At 45.9% G+C, this 16,344-nt stretch overlaps 1 protein-coding gene across 1 annotated transcript in view; it reads left to right on the forward strand.

Annotated features, from left to right (window-relative positions):
- The first annotated feature begins 10,724 nt into the window (after positions 1-10,724).
- The window catches only part of LOC130128902 (adenylate cyclase type 6-like), a 37,380-nt gene continuing 31,760 nt past the window's right edge, over positions 10,725-16,344 (forward strand). The window contains exons 1-3 of the mRNA XM_056298682.1: positions 10,725-10,869; positions 13,250-13,506; positions 13,662-14,562. Coding sequence (XP_056154657.1) covers positions 13,663-14,562 — 900 coding nt within the window. The 5' untranslated portion in view covers positions 10,725-10,869; positions 13,250-13,506; position 13,662. The remainder of the gene's footprint in view (positions 10,870-13,249; positions 13,507-13,661; positions 14,563-16,344) is intronic.

Here is a 16,344-nt window from a genome sequence, read left to right on the forward strand (position 1 = left end):
ATTTCTCTGCCAATTAGCCACATGGGTTACAGTCTCTCTACTGAAATGGTTCTGTTTCAATGCAAGTTTGTTGAGCGCGCCTAGTTTCCTGAAACTAGGGACTGAGATGGAAAGGGGAAGAGATGGCAGAGGACAGGGAGGGAGACGGGCTGAACGAGGGAGCAGCGGGAAAGAGGAGGAAGCTGGGTGGGTGGAGAAGAATGGATGGATGAATAGAAGGAGAGGAGAGGAAATGAGGAGGGAAGGGCTTTGCCTGCCTGCCTGCTTGCCCGTCTGCCTATAGCCTGTACCATCTCCCTGACAGGCAGGTGATGCATGAGCCTATAGGAATGCAGGGGTGAGTCAGCAAGCAGCCATCTCCAGTCCATCGTTCATCTCAATGGGTCAGTGAGGAGGTCCCTATTATGGGCAGCAGCCTTGTTGTTCCTGTATTGCCTTAGCTTCTATTAGGATCAAACGAGGGCTGCATGCTTCTTCACCCCTGGCCGCCCCAGGCACCAAGGACCCTACTCTTGAGTCCATTATGCTGGCAGCAGGCATTCCCTCACCCACATTCAACTTTGGCTGCTTAAGAATGAAGTGCACTCCACCAGTGCTTTAGCAAAAATTGTCCTAGGGCCATATTTCTGTGTGGCTTTCTAAATTTAAAGGAAGGCAAGCAGGCAGACAAACATGTATACACGCGCATATGCATACACACACATGTGCACATATGCACATTATTGGAGTTAAAGGAGTCAGCTCCTTCAAATGCCTGCTCTCTGGAACAGAGGAGATAGGGTGACTATTTTCATCATCAGTGTTGTGCTGGAGCAGCTATTGAGTCACACAGCCTTTCAAACAGCAGGAGAAGGATGCAGAGACACTGTGAGAGCGATGACGAGAAAGGGAGTGAAATAAAAACAGAGACAGAGAGAGAGAGAGAGAGAGAGAGAGAGAGAGAGAGAGAGAGAGAGAGAGAGAGAGAGAGAGAGAGAGAGAGAGAGAGAGAAATTGAAAGATAAACAAAATGTCGCTATAGAGATGCCTACAAAATACATGCACAAGTGCCTGCAGGCAGAGAGCCAGAAGGAGCGAATGAGAAGAGAAAGCAAGGTGACGGAAGAGAGAGAGAACAGAAAACTACCCAGTAAAAAGACAAACGAGTTGTTTAACTATTACCTATTACAGCTCATTAGAGAGAGAGAGAGAGAGAGAGAGAGAGAGAGAGAGAGAGAGAGAGTGTGAGAGAGAGAGAGAGAGAGAGAGAGAGAGGGAGAGAGAGAGAATAGAAAATGTCAGTACATCTCAGCCTTAGGATTGTAGATCGAAAAGGCAATGTTTTTTTGCTGTGAGTTCAGTTTGTCTAAATATAGTCATCTCCCCCCCCCCCATTCCCCTCCCATCCTCTCTTCTCCTCTCCTCTTCTGCTTGGTGTTCAGGCTGCGCACCAGACATCTGAGGACCTGTGACAGTCCTTAGGCTGGTTAGGTAGGGTGAAGGGAAAGGGGTGAGCTGTCAAAGTTCACTCATCAGTGAACTTTGACAGTCAAAGTTCACTGAGTTTTAATGAATTCCCTCACAAAAGACCAAAGCGATCTGGAGTTGACTGTGGTGTGATGTCGTCGTGAGGAATGCAGGGAGGTGCGTCGAGGGTGTCTGGGTGGGAGAGCTGGTGCTGGATCGGCTGGGAGAGCTTGGTCTGCTTCGTCTGGTGGGCCCGGGGACCACGCCCCCTGCCTGGAGCTGCGCCCAAGGAGGAAACGCCGAGAGAGGTCTGACAGGACGCGGAAGCGGGGCGGGCTAAGCTAACTACTAACCCATGCAGACCAGCAGTTCCAACAGTCATCCTAGCTGACGCTCGTTCCCTTGGACAGTGATTTTTTTGTTTAGTTTGGGTATGTGTGGTAGTTTGGATATGTTTGTTCTTGTAGTTTTTGGATGTGTTTTTGTCTGTGTTGTACTGCTGTGGGCTGGGGGAAACAGCATTTCGTTTCATTTCATGTACACAAATGCAAGAAGTGGAATGACAAAGTGTTTCTGATTCCTGATTCCTGATTTGAAGCTTGTCCTGGCTACATTCAGTGGTGCCAGATACGTCTTGGTGACTATATGGTGGACAAACAGAGACAGCTGCTGAAGTTGACAGAAGTTGTTTTTCAGGTCTAAAATTCAGTCTCTGCAGAGACTACAGATTGAAAAGATCCTACCGCCTTCTTCATTACAAGTAGGTCATGTCATTCCCAAACATCACTTGCCCTCCTGGCCTGGCGACCCAGAGGTACTTGCTCGACATCTTTTACCTAGACCAGCGACACATGCTGGCAACCAGTGACATATTGAGATGAAAAGATGGATTGATAGATAGATAGATGGATTGATAGATCCAGGGGTTTTGCCAATCACACAGGATTTTACCAACACCTTGTTTTATATTCATGTTGGTCTTTGAAATAAGAGCTCCAAGCATGTGGGCAACAAGGTTTTAGGGGAAGAAGGGCACTACTCACTCACATTTGCTAGCTACATTTTCCCTAAGAAAGTGTGGGGATTTGAACTGACACCCTCTTTTCCCATGCCTACTTCTGTAATCTTACAGCTACTGCTCGATGTTGGGGAAACGCCTACTATCCTGGTGCAATGGGAGCTGAGATAACATTACAGGCAGAGGTAGCTGTACCAGAGCCGGAGAAGGTCCCCTGACAGTGCAACCAGAGCAGGGCAGAGTAGATCAATAGGAGAGCCACCCAGATTGATAGTGAGCTGTTCCACTCTCCTCTTCCTTCATTTCCTCCTCTTCCTCCTCTAGAGTTACCTCAGGTTGCTTCCTCCCTGCCTGTATCAAGCTCTTGGCAGACCCTGCAGCCTAAAAATAAGCACTTCCGAGTCATTTTTGCCTCACATTACACAACAATACATCTACTTCTTCCTCACCAAGGACACCAAGTTTTCACAAAGAAGCCCATATTTTTATTTATGTATTTATTTATTGTGAGATGATTTAAAAATAGGTGTGGAGGGCGGGGGATGGGGAAGTGGGGAGTGCATCTCGTATTACGGCAAAATAAAAATGCTGCCGATGCAACGGGGGGCAACTTAATGGCATGAATCATTAAGGATGGACCAGCACTGACATTGGCAGATGACGGGGATGAAGAAGCAACGATGTAAAGAGCATGGCGGGGAATTTCTATCTCTCATCCACGCTCGGCCTCGCCGGCTGCGCTGTGCATACTTAGGCTCTTGTCCCACCCCCCGGGGATCCTCAACCTGACTTCACCAAACTGCTTCGGAGTGCAGAGAGGCTGGAGCTAACCCACATAGAGCAGTATACCTTCAGTGCAGCAGAGAATGGTACAAAACTGAACCCTTCCTTAAATCAGATGTGTTTATTAGCGCTGACCTGATTCTGGCACCAGGTTTTAGTCGGGCCTAATTGGTGCATCCTGACAACTGGGCTGAAGTAACTGGGGGAATGCCAGACTTATCAATATGTAATGCTGCCCTACATACCTTACGACAATCTACACATTTTCACCTCACATCTTTAACTGCGCTTGTCATTTTGGGCTTCTTGCTTGCACCTTTTATGTATCAGGTGATTATGTTCAATTTGGCTTATCAAAATAAACAAGTCATACACAGCATTTTATAATTAGCCCATGTCCTCTCTATACATGAGCATGTTACCGCCGGAGGGGAGTGCTCCTTTTTAAAAGAAATCTAGTTGAATAAATTGGTGATGCGTAAAATATGGAATAGCAAGATGCCCTAGATTAGATCTTCCTGACAAACACACATGTTGTATACAAAAATAAAAGCGAGCATATTTCCTCCCTTAATGACTTGTTCTCAGAGAATATTTTGAATAAAAAAAGAGGCATTGTTTTCCGACTGGAAGTCAAGGAGAGACTTGAAGTGGAATCTGCGGCCCTCCCAACCGTGCTGGTTCATCAAATTTAATCAAGGCATTGCACACTGATGCACAAATAAACACACACACACACACACACACACACACACACACATGCATGCGCACACAGACACACACACACACTCACGTATACATACACACACACAAAGCACTTTCCTTCTCACGGGACAGGCTTTTAGTGCTCTGTCTCATGCAGTATTTAATAGACCCCACACAGGAAGCCTAGCGGTCTCAAATGCACTACTACCCCCCCTCCCCACGAATAGAGAAAGCATGACCGCCTGCAAGTGTGCCCACAGCTTCCCACCATCGCCACTCTATCACACAACTACTCTAAATGCCATTTTGTGCTTTAATACAGCGGCAGCCTCTCAGCTGAAATATCCCCACGGAGGGTAAGGAGTCTAGACAAATGTCAAGTTTGTTCAAAACATCACATGCAGCAGGAGACTCTGCGGAGCCCTACTTTGACGGCGTCACACGACACTTCAGTTTCTCAAACTTCGGCTCACAAATAAATCTCAGCAGAGTTGAAAGATTCCCCCCCCCTCCCATCCCACAGAGAAAACCTTTCATTTTTTGTCTTTTTGTTTTTGCCACCATCAAAAACAGACAAAATTGTGACAGCGCCAATAGATCCGAGCTGTAGTTTAAGGCAACATCAGATGCAATTTGCAGCAGGCGCAAACAATAAACAATAGATGCAGTGAGCAGGTCCAGAGAAGGAGATGGCAGCGTACTTACTCAGTTTGAGGTAGGAGAGTGCACTCCCTCTCTCGCTCGTCCTCTCTGCTAGTCAGTCATTGTGTTCTCTCTCTTTCTCTCTCTTGGGTAACACTGAAATATACTGTAGCGTTCTTGTAAGCAGTCTATCTCTCTTTTCTCTCTACCCCCTCCTGTCTCTCTCTCTCTCTCGCTCTCTCTCCCCAGTATACTCAACCATTTGCCACGTCAGTAAGGCTCGCTCTACCCTGCACTGTCTCATCCTCCCCACCCTCTCTCCTCCTCTCTCCCCTCCATCTCTACCTCGCCTTGTCCACCGGCTCTTTGAATTGAAACTACATGCTTAGTTTCTCTTTAACAGGGCTATATCATGATCACGCATGACTGGCACACCGTCGCTCGCAGAACGATGGCGTAAGGTTTATGGCGTGCACCGTTGTTGTCTTGTGAATCTCGCCGCAGAAATCAGAGTTACAAAAGCTTCTCTAACTACTGTACTATAAACATATTACATCAACCGAGTCTTTCGGATCCGGCTTAATTGATCCAGTGCGTATAGTCAACCATTTACGTCCGTAAGGCAATAAAAACAAGGGAGAATCCAGTCCTATAACGTCATTCATGTATGAGTTGCTCCTTTCTATTCTTGCATAATTCATAGAGATACATGACCAAGGCTGTAGTGTTGGGTAAACACATCTAAACTCACTTTGCCCGTCCTGTAGAATGGAGCTTAGCCAGTCTTCTTGGCCTGACACAAATGACTCACTCTAAGGAAAAAGGCACATGCCAATGCTTTTTGAAAATATAATTTACTTTTGTTTGTATTGCTGTTTGTTTGCCTTATGTTAGTCACCAAATAAAGGAGATGGTTTGCCCACCTTTTAATTCACTGCACCACCAAAACTAACTAAAACCACGAAGCCAACAATCCGCCGATTGCTGGACTTCAGCCAACTGACACTTTCTCTGGCCACCACAGATTTGAACATGTCGAAAGCCTAAGGTTTGGGAGGAGACGAGGGAGCAAGGGGAGGAAATCTATCACGGTGGAGAGCGAATGTGAGAGCCGTGTAAGGTGTCTTCCTTTTTGACATGAGGAGGGGTCCCCAGTGAAGCTCTCTGTTCACCGGGTACATCCTGTGGTTGTTATGGCTGGCTGTACTCTGACAGCTGCTCAGCTCCTGTGTGTGTGTTGCATTGTGTGTGTGTGTGTGGGTGCGTGCATGTGTGTGTGTGTGTGTGTGTGTGTGTGTGGAGGTTTTCACAAGACTGCAGGCAAAAACCTTTATCACTCTTCTAAAATTTCTGATTCTACTGATTAATGAAGACACAGATAAACATTATCCCAACAAACTCAGAGAAGGTAAGACAGCTTTGCTTCAAGTGTGATGGTTTTTTTTGGGGGGGGGGGGTTGGGGGTTGGGGGTGGAAGATGTACTACTGTACAAATGTACTACTGTACAATGCCCAGAGGGAGATCAACAATATGCATCTGAGGTCTGCATCAAGGTCTAATTTGACATCGGGGAAGAAAAAAAAACATGACTATAGCAGGTGTTGTGAGGATGTCCCAGCAGCTGGGGGAAATGCTGAGGCAAAGTGGTAGACAGAGAAATATAGAAATATACAGTGAATGAAAACGAGAAAGAATGAGAAACAAGAGAGGAAGAGCAGGAGGGCGAGAAATAGAGTAAGAGAAAAATGGAAAACTAGAGTGAGGGATGGAGAAAGAGAGAGAGAGAGCTGGAGTGAAACCCCATGCTTGCAGTCTTCTGAGCGGCACCCCAGCATCGAGTGCAGATGTCTGTCAGTCTGTCCCATATGAAGCGCCTCTGTGGGCTGAGCTGCTGCTGGTGCATTATGGATGAGGGGGGCTATTTTAAGGCAACAGGGTCTGCTGTGTTTTTTGACTTTTCGAGTGGAGGGAGATGACACCTGGCTGCTGCCAAACTCTTTTCAAGAGGCTACAGACATGAAGGTGCAGCGTGTGATGCAAAACCAGCCTAATCCCTGTTTGAAGTGCTCACTACAAAGGGGGGACAGGGGAGATGAGGAGGTGGCATGCAGGGAATGAGCGACTGTGTCACCAAAGCAGCACCTCAAAGAGCTCATTTACTTTATACAGTGGCGAGGTAACCCTCTAGAGTTGACATAATAGCTCTCTAGTTTGTTGGCTATTTTAACAAAGGAGCTTTAGAAATATGTGACTAATTCATGTTAAGTGGCACACACCACTAATTAGAAACCTGTCACAGGATGTTTGTAGAGATGAAGAGTAGTGGTGATTAAAGGTTATAATTTCCTCATCTCTTCCCTCCTGACCTGCTCCCCCATCAGGTGTTTTCCTGTTTTGTGGGGGAGGAACAAGTGATAATGCTATAGTCACTTTCTTACCTGGTGATATCTCTCATAAACATTGGAAACCCACTTCCACAGCAGGCCTCTCTTGAAAGGGGCTATTGCAAGTTAGTTTGTTTTCCTTAGTGGGTAAATCTTCACATCTTTGTTGATGTCACACGGTCGTGCAGCTCTGTTGGGATTTGGGAAGTAAGAGACAGAAGTGGCAATGGTAGCTATGACATAACCCTGGATAATTTTGTGGGAGTCCTGGAACACTGTCTGGACTGGAGGGCATAGCACTATGATAGTTTGAATGTGAGAGGTAGGTAGGTAGGTGTATGTACGTGTAGGGAACCATTATAAGAGTCAGTCTCACACTGAGCACCCACTGATGAGGAGCCCTGGGCCGTCAGCTCTGGTTTCCATCTTTGGTATGTTGACCTTGACAATTCAACACACAATGATACACATGCAAGATTACATTCAGAGGTATTTCCCTAGAATGACAGGTGTTTTTCTTTTTCTTTTTTTCCGAGTCCAATACTTCGATTCTTCCTTCGATACTTCGATTCTTCCTTCGATACTTCGATTCGGTCCTTGCTGGTGTTGTATCAACTCTGATGTACGTCGCTCTGGATCAAAGCGTCCGCTAAATGAAACTGTAACATTGTAACAATACGACGGTTTGACGTAATGCGCAAACTGGATTGTAACCCGGAAGCCAAACCCAAATTATTATTCATTTGTCCAATTCGCATGTCTCGCCCTTCTAAGTTTTCGCCGGAAGCGATGAGAGGTTACCAACAATCAGACAGATCGGAGCAATGGACGGACGAGCGTAAAAGTTGCATCTGTTGCGCTGGCTCGACACATTATTTAATCCATTAAAAAATTTTTCGTTAACCTCTCAGCCACATAGACCTCGTTGTCGAAGGCTAATTACTTTCAACCTCCCCACAATCGATAATACGGGAAGGGTGTCACTGCATGCCCGCCGAGGGTTCAAAATACCCCGACCCCCCCGTGCTGTGACGTCATCCTGTCTAGATTAATCATCGGACACGGCGGACCTTTACTCCCCCGTCTCGCCGCCGTTTACTTCATACGGACCAATCAGATTAACAACGCACAGTACGATCAGCTATCTCCCAGCAACCGTAGCAGTCAGAATATATCACATTCCTGCACAAAGACACAACGGCAGTCTAGTATATGTATCTATGTGTACTGTACGTACCTACCTCGTTAAGTAGAAAGACGCCGGAATTGGTCAGGGACATCCGCAGTTCACATGAGATGTCGGTCACCTCTGTCCAACTTCAGCCAAGGAGCCACAGCTTAATGACATCCACTACAAAGACAAAGCGCATCTCCTTCACCGACACATTATTTATTTATTTGTTCAGGGGGGGGGGGAGATGTGATTCATTCAGTGTGAAGCTCATGATCAACGATCAATGACTGTACACAAAGCCATATGCAAGGATACAAGGAAGGGTAGATTGCCCCTTTCTTAATAAATAATGTCATGGAAGACCTGCACTTCTCCTCCGGTACCTTAGGAATGAGGTGATTTACGTAGATATTTTTTTTTGTGTGTGTGATGATGACATGAAAGATTTCTGCAGCAGCCTCTATGGTACAACGACGTGCGTCAAAGGGTTAAGATTTTGTGGAGTGATCTGATCGTAGTTTATTTGCATGACTCATTCCTCCAGAAATCAACGAGGCTAATACTATAGTCGAATATCAAGTAAGTCACGTCAAGACAAGTGTTTTCATTCACACAAGGTGCTTCAATATGCGTCTGACCCATTTTATAAAGGTCCACTATCACTCCTCAGTATCACCAAGGTTTGCTGAAAAATGCAAAAGACAGGATCGCATGCATATCACTGAACAATAGTGGATGCAAATATAACTCTAAAATTTGGGCTCGTCTGCAGTTAAAATGTCTCTACTATTACAACATATGAAGAAGAAAAAAACCCGTCTTTTTTCGGATTATTATGATGAATATTCATGCAAGCGCAGTCCGGCGCAGCAGCTGTGCACCGAGTTAGTGTTTTAATACGTGTAGTTGGCAAATTACACAATTCTTTGAAATGTTCGCGTTTTTTCAGTGCGGGGACTGTTTAGCTGAAATGCAGCGGGTAGAGAGCAGGGACGCGATGCGGGTCTCCGTTTCCACTGATCGAGCACTTCGAGCTGCTCGTATCCTGCCGCGCTGTTCGTTTTCACAGCCTCTATCGACCGCTGAAGTCAGGAAGGTCTAATGTCAATGTCGAAAAGACAAGAATAAGTCCCTTCAGATGTCTCGCTCTCGCTCGCGCTCGCTCTCTCTCTCGGTCTCTCTCTCGCTCTCTCTCTTCTCGTCACTATCTAGCCATCTGTCTATCTTTATCACCCCCCCCACACACACACACACACTAGACACACTATTTGTTTATAAAATAAGACAAATGTTTCGGCTCTCCACACTGACGTGTTTGTCAAGTAGAATCCTCGGCTAGGCTTCATGTGGCTTCATTTGGCTCCGTGAAAACGGGTTGATGGCGTCCTCTACTGGGCATTGTACTCTACTACGCGTTCTCTAAAAGTATGAAGATATCGCCTCAACGCAATTTTGAAACATCAGCGAAATTTGAAAAAAATATATACCAGGGGAAAATAGCATGCATAACTCCAATTGAGTAAAGTTGCTTTTAGTATGTAGTTATTATTACTGAGTGTAATGTAAAACGGTGGCGATTATCATCTCATGTCATTATATACAATAATAATAATAATAATGATAATAATAATAATGTTTGTTTATATAGCACTTTTCTAAAACAATGCCACAAAGTGCTTCTCAAAAAATATAAAACCAGATGAGGCGAAAACAAGAGTAAGACCAAACAAGCAAGAGCAAAAAACATCAAACATTTGTAAAAGCTTTAAAAACAATATAAAAGTTCCTCATCTTATTCATATTATTACTACCACTTTTACCGTAATGTAAAGCCTAATTTCAAAACGTGAACTGCTCGTTTGAGAAGCGGAGGTTGTCATTATCACTGGATCATTAAAGCACAGGGTAATAAAAGGTAAAATGGGGAAGTCGACGGTTTCTCCCTTGTCAACGTTAAGTGCTGTTTTTTCTTATAAACCAAATCTTTTGGGACAAAACTGTAGGAGATCTCTGCTATATGTAGACCTACCTGGTTTTTTAATCAGTATAATCTGACATGGGCCATCGTGAATGTATTATGTTTTATTTAGAAATCATATTTCGCAGTATGAATTATGAATTGAGATTTAAAAAAAACAATAAACAACTTTAATGAGCGTCGTGGCGCAGTTGGGAAGTAGAGATAACAGCTGTAAACTCATCACTAGATGGTGATATAATTCTGACTGACATTTAGCAGCGCTGCAGTTCCCGTTATTTCCTTCCTCTTGCCAAAGTACAGGTGTCTCATGGAGCTCATCATAAGCTTCTCTACTGAAAACTGCAAATAGTGTTTTTCGGCGATGTATTTTTTGGGGGGGGCGGTCTACGTTAAAAAGGGACGCCAGTTAAATAGCGACGGACGGTCCGCTGTCGCGTACACGCGCTCACACGCACACGGGACGCGCACAGTGGCGCACACGCAGGCCGCCTCTAGGGGGACTCCTGAGTTCACGAATGCGAATGCAGCTCGTCTGAGTGAATGAGAGGGAGGGAGAGCGAGAGAGAGAGGGAGAGAAGGAGAAGGAGGGAGGGAGTGAGTCGAGGTCGAAGCAATGGGAATGTAGTACTGGCTTGGAAGACCCTGGTGCGAGCGAAAGGTTGTCCGGCCAATTTTGCAGTTTCCCCTCGTCCCCGCTGCTTGGAAATCGCCATTTAGAGCGACTCACGTCAAAAGGTATGGGCAAGCGACGCAACTAAAACAATTAATCATTGTGGCTCCGCTGCGGTGTTGCTCCTCAACGGCGGGTGTCTGTGGTAAGTAGTCGAGCCTCTCCAAAGCTTTCCCGCGGCTGTGTTGGCCAACTATTCAGTGCAACGTTAATGTGTAGCAGGTCAGCTAAACTGGTACGCTGTCACAAAACAAGGCGATCCAACTCGGCGCCTGCAGCCGACCGCGATACGGTGTCTTTACTAATGATTGCGGCAGCATTCAGCAGCCTTTAAAAAGTGTCTCGGAGGGCTATAGGCTAAGGCTCGTGTGTTGTGCAGGAATAGACGATTCACTTACACTTCTTTCTTTTTTTTTACCCTTCATGGCGATAAATGTGTTGTCGCTTCTGTAGAGCCAGTCAGCTGTTTGACAGCCCCCCTTCTCATTGACATAGCGGCCCAACGTGTTTTCAGTAACATCTTTCGCAGAAAACCCCCGTTTGTAGTCGTAATATAACGCACAGGTTTGTTTCTTAAAGAAAGGCCTAATATGCGGAGTAAAACGATCTGGAAACATTTCCCATCAGCCTTATTTAGGCGACGCTGGACATCCCTTGCAAATGAGTTGGATCCGGTTGCCCAAGATTCATGCCAAGTTGCCTTGTGCGACGGAATGTTTTTGGGGGTTAACTTGAGATGGTTTATGTGTCATATTAGGTGTTGGGAGACCAATATAACCACCCGTCAGCCGCCAACAGTTTCTGTTGAGTGGCAAATGCTAGAAATACAACGCCCCCCCCTCCCCTCCATACGTGTTACTGTTAGAAATGCTCCAGCTGAGCATCGACAGTAGTTGACATAGCATACGCCGAGTCCTGTTATGTAATGTGCGCTCGGCTGCCTGTAAGCGAATAGGCCTACCCCCGTGTATAGTTGCATTTCCAAAACATGTCTTTTAAAATCCGAGTTACAGTAACGTTAAGCCGGCGCATAGGCTGTTACCACGAGAACACGAATGATTGTTATACCATGTGCAGGGGGATGTTCTGTAAATAATTATATGGCTGTCCTCTCTGTTTATGATTGCTCTCCGTCCGTCGTTCTATTTTCATCGGTCATAAAGCCGCGTTGGATAGCAACCAAAAAAATAATCCCATCCTATGCTCCGGTAGATGCTTGCATGCACAGTTTGTATTACATAACAGCCGCATGCTGCTGCCTGACCTGTCGTAAATGCACTAGAGGTGAATGTGCGACTACGCTTATTCTTGCAGAAAGCCCATAGAATAAACAGGTCGGATGGACTAAAACCTTGTATTTTTTTTTGCATTATACTACAGTATGTTAAATGCCCAGTGGATGCACTCAAAACCGCATGCTATACAGCAATTGTTCTTGGCTATTTACGTAGAAGCTCATTAGGCCACATAACACTTAAGTCATAATATGTATCCTACACCCTGACTGTGGACATTTTGTGTAGGCCTGTTCGGAATGACTGACTACATGCTTTTCAGGGCAGATTTTTTTTTTGCCGTAGCAGTTGAGCGACTTTTACTAAAAGCTTCTGTCGTTGATTATAAACATGACCATGTGTGCGCAACATGTTTCCTCTCCCTGCTGTTTGTCTCATCTCAGTGGACCTTGCAGAGATTTGCTTATTAAGTTTAGAGGTTAGCAGTGTCCTTGACATGTGCTGCCAGAAGCCAGCCAGTGAGTCATCAAAGCTAATGGGGGAAGCATGGACAATTTAATCTGGACTGGAGAGCTCTTGATCTCTGATGGTGCCCACTCAGTAGGCCTTTGTTGTCAAATAGAGCACACCCAACCCTGCCCACTCAAGGCCGATGTCCTGGGCAGATTGCAGTAATGCAGCTAAGCACCATCTACCAAGACTTGTTTGCCTCCTCAAAAAGCTCTGATGAAAAGTGTTGAAAATACAGCAATCAGTGAAGAGTTGGTTGAAATTGCATGATGTTCAACTTTATGGACTTGTCTTAGATGACAGAAATGACAATTGCACCAACTGTGTAAGACAGTAGCTGTCGTAGATTTTCTTTTCACCCTCACAATATTCTCCAAATGAAATAGCCAGCCAGTTCAGTGGAAATGCTTTCAGAGGTTGTTGGAGTGAAGTGATGATGGACCTCAGAACTAGATGATGCTTTTACTGGGTATTGGTCCTTATTACAAACACACACACACACACACACACACACACACACACACACACACACACACACACACACACACACACACACACACACACACACACACACACACACACACACACCATTATGCACAGAACTTCTTTAAAACCCCATGTACAGCATCAATGGATCCATGGGTTTCAGAGCACTTTTATGTCTCTTTCATTATAATGGTGTAATGATCTCTCTTGTCAGGTGTTATCGCCTTTGGCTACCTCAGCTCATCAACATCATGTGTATTGTTCTTCTCCGAGGAAGACAGGTGGCCTACAGAAGCAGTGGGTAGTGTCAAGGGTTCACGTTGTGGCGGTTTTTCCAAAAGTGGGTGTCTCAAACTCAGACACACCTCTGATGACTTTGGCTAGTCTGAGCCCATGGTGTCTGCTGGCTCGGATAAATGAGCGGCCTGGCCAAAGAGCGCAGTGTTGCAACACATAAACCTGCCCACACAGGTGAGAGGATGCTCAAACGTCGAGACTGTTTACTCTTAACATAACCTTAATGTGTTACATGCAGGAAGTTTTGACTGAAATACCTCTTCACCAGTGAGATATTATCACTCTTTTCTCTCCATGTACTCTTCTCTGTTCTCCCTGTGTATGTGTAGGATGTCGTGGGCCAGAGGCTTCTTGGTATCCAGAGTGGACGAGCGTAAGACGGCGTGGGGGGAACGCAATGGCAAGAACAGGAAGGGCAGTTCATCTCTGTGCAACCCACGCTACATGAGCTGCCTGCGGGACCCTGAGGATTTGGAGCCCCCTCACGCTGCCCCCCAACATTACCACTGTGGAGCGGGCACCAGTGGGGGTAGCTTTGGCATGCGTTGCGGCTGGCAGGAGGACCACTATGGGAAGAGGACAGGAGGCGGGGACCTGGGCCTGAAGGCCGTGAACCTGGGCTTTGAGGATGGGGAGCTGAAGGGTAGGAAAGAGGAGGACCTCGGTGAATTGGGGGAGGACGTGACAGAACGCTGTAAAACGCTGACTGCTGCGGACTGCTGGATGCGGGTGGTGTGGGTTTTCCGCTCCAAGAAGTTCCAGTCTGCCAAGCTGGAGCGTCTGTACCAGCGCTACTTCTTCAGGCTCAACCAGAGCTCCTTGACCATGCTGATGGGGGTGCTGGTGGTGGTGTGTGGGGTCATGCTCGCCTTCCACTGCGTCCACCCCAACCCCGATGTGGCCTATGCTTCGGTGCTTTCTGTGGCCATGGCTCTCTTCCTAGCCGTGATGGTGGTCTGTAACCGCAATGGCTTCCACCAGGACTACATGTGGATTGTCAGCTACCTGGTGATAGGGGTGCTGATCGTAGTGCAGGTGTTTGGCGTGCTCATGGTGGAGCCCCGCAGTGCCTCAGAGGGCATCTGGTGGACTGTCTTTTTCATTTACATCATCTACACGCTGCTGCCCGTCAGGATGAGAGCTGCGGTGCTGAGCGGAGTGGCGCTGTCCACCATACATGTCGTAACCTCTTGGCAACTCAACCAACAAGACAAGTTCATCTTCAAGCAGGTAAGAGCCAAGAGAGCTGCCAGAATGCTGCATAATGGGTAAAGGAAATGGTAACCAGGACTTTTTGTCCATGACTTTTTGTCGAGCTGAGCATGACAATATGCACATTATCAAGGAACATGCACTCCTTCCTTGCATACATCTTTTTCTGTGTTTCTGTTGTTGTTTTTTGTCTTTTTTGCAGTCACTCCGTAGCGACATTCACATTACTTCATCTGATTTTGTCATAATCCAAAATTCTTCCTTTTAAGGTTCTCATCCTTGAGTAGCTCTTTTTGAATCCCATTTTTTGCTAAAGAGTATATAACCATCAGTGAATTTTAATTTGAAGTTGCATTTTGATTGAGAGAACAGAATATCTGTAGTTCTCACTTTTCTAGGCCTCCAATTATCCTCTTATGATTGCATGCAATGTCCTGTTGACTACAGTCCTTACCTAAAGATGCCCTACTTTTCTCTTAGCATCAATATAGGACAACTATTGTACAGACTCCTTGCCACTTTCCCATGTCAAAGGTGCCGTACTAAAAGTAGATGGTGCGGTAAATCTTGGCACCTTTTCAAATGAGATTTTTAATGAGCCTATGTTTTGTGCTGTGGGGCAGCCATTGGCAACTCTGCTGGGGTTTGCGGAAGGTCAGTGGGGTTGAATGAGCCCGTTTGGTTGTATTATGGAGGAATATCATGATAATGTAGCACAGTGCTATTCAGGTCTCAGCTCCCTACAACAAGGAGGCTATTGTAGTTACGTGAAATGGGGTGGGGTGTGGGATACTGGTGTTGTGCAGTGAACTCAACAAAAAAAAATAACAATACGATTCCCTCTTTATTGTGAAGAGAACAGAAAAAAAAAAGTCAAGGAGATCCAGATATTTTTCATGACGTCAGTGTACAAAGAGTTGCTAATAATTCTTTTTTACTTTTTTCTCAGTTTTTTAGGTTATGTTATTTATTTTATTCCCCCCCCCCTTTTTTTTCCCTCCCCAATTGTCAGTTGTACTTGGCCAATTACCCCACTCTTACGAGCCGTCCCGTCGTTGTTCGACCACCTCTGCCGAGCTGGGGAGGGCTGCAGACTACCACATGCCTCCTCCAATACATGTGGAGCCGCCAGCCGCTTCTTTTCATCTGACAGTGAGGAGTCAGTTTTTTTTAATGTACTTTCGGATCCCCGGGACCCTGAGAGCAGGATATGCGGTTCGGATAATAGATGGATGGACTTTCGGATCATCATTGGCTTACTTATATCTATTAGTCTCGCGTGTTATTCTATTTATTAACGAGCTTTACAATGTATTAGGACTTACTGGAAACTTAAATATCTAGTTGTGTCTCGAACATTTATTACCGTGTTCATCCTCTTGAATGGCTTTCACGGAGAACCTTTTTAACAGTCTGGGCCATTTGTAAAAGCCTGGGTTGTTTCAGCAGAGAGCTGCTATTGGTTTTCTATTATCATTAAGCAACCAGATGATTGTGGAGCCTTTCTGTGTGAGACAATATTGACATAGCACTACTGGTCCAGTGAGCTTGTGTGTTGAGTGCCCATGCCCTAGACAGTGTGACTAAAGGCACATTGGCCTAGTGCCTAGCCAGCCTCTCTCTACTCTTGCCCTGACTGGTGATAATGGTTCTCTGATGAGCTGGTACCGTGCCTGAGGGCCTCAGCTCCCACTGGCTTCCCATCCATGGCAATACGTTCCCGTTCATGGGCCTGGCAGTGGGCATTTGGAGGACTGCGCTCCCCATTTTGGACTCAAAAGCTTGCTCTCTTTCACTGGA

The sequence above is a fragment of the Lampris incognitus genome, chromosome 2 (genome assembly GCF_029633865.1).
Source record: "Lampris incognitus isolate fLamInc1 chromosome 2, fLamInc1.hap2, whole genome shotgun sequence".
Taxonomy (NCBI): domain Eukaryota; kingdom Metazoa; phylum Chordata; class Actinopteri; order Lampriformes; family Lampridae; genus Lampris; species Lampris incognitus.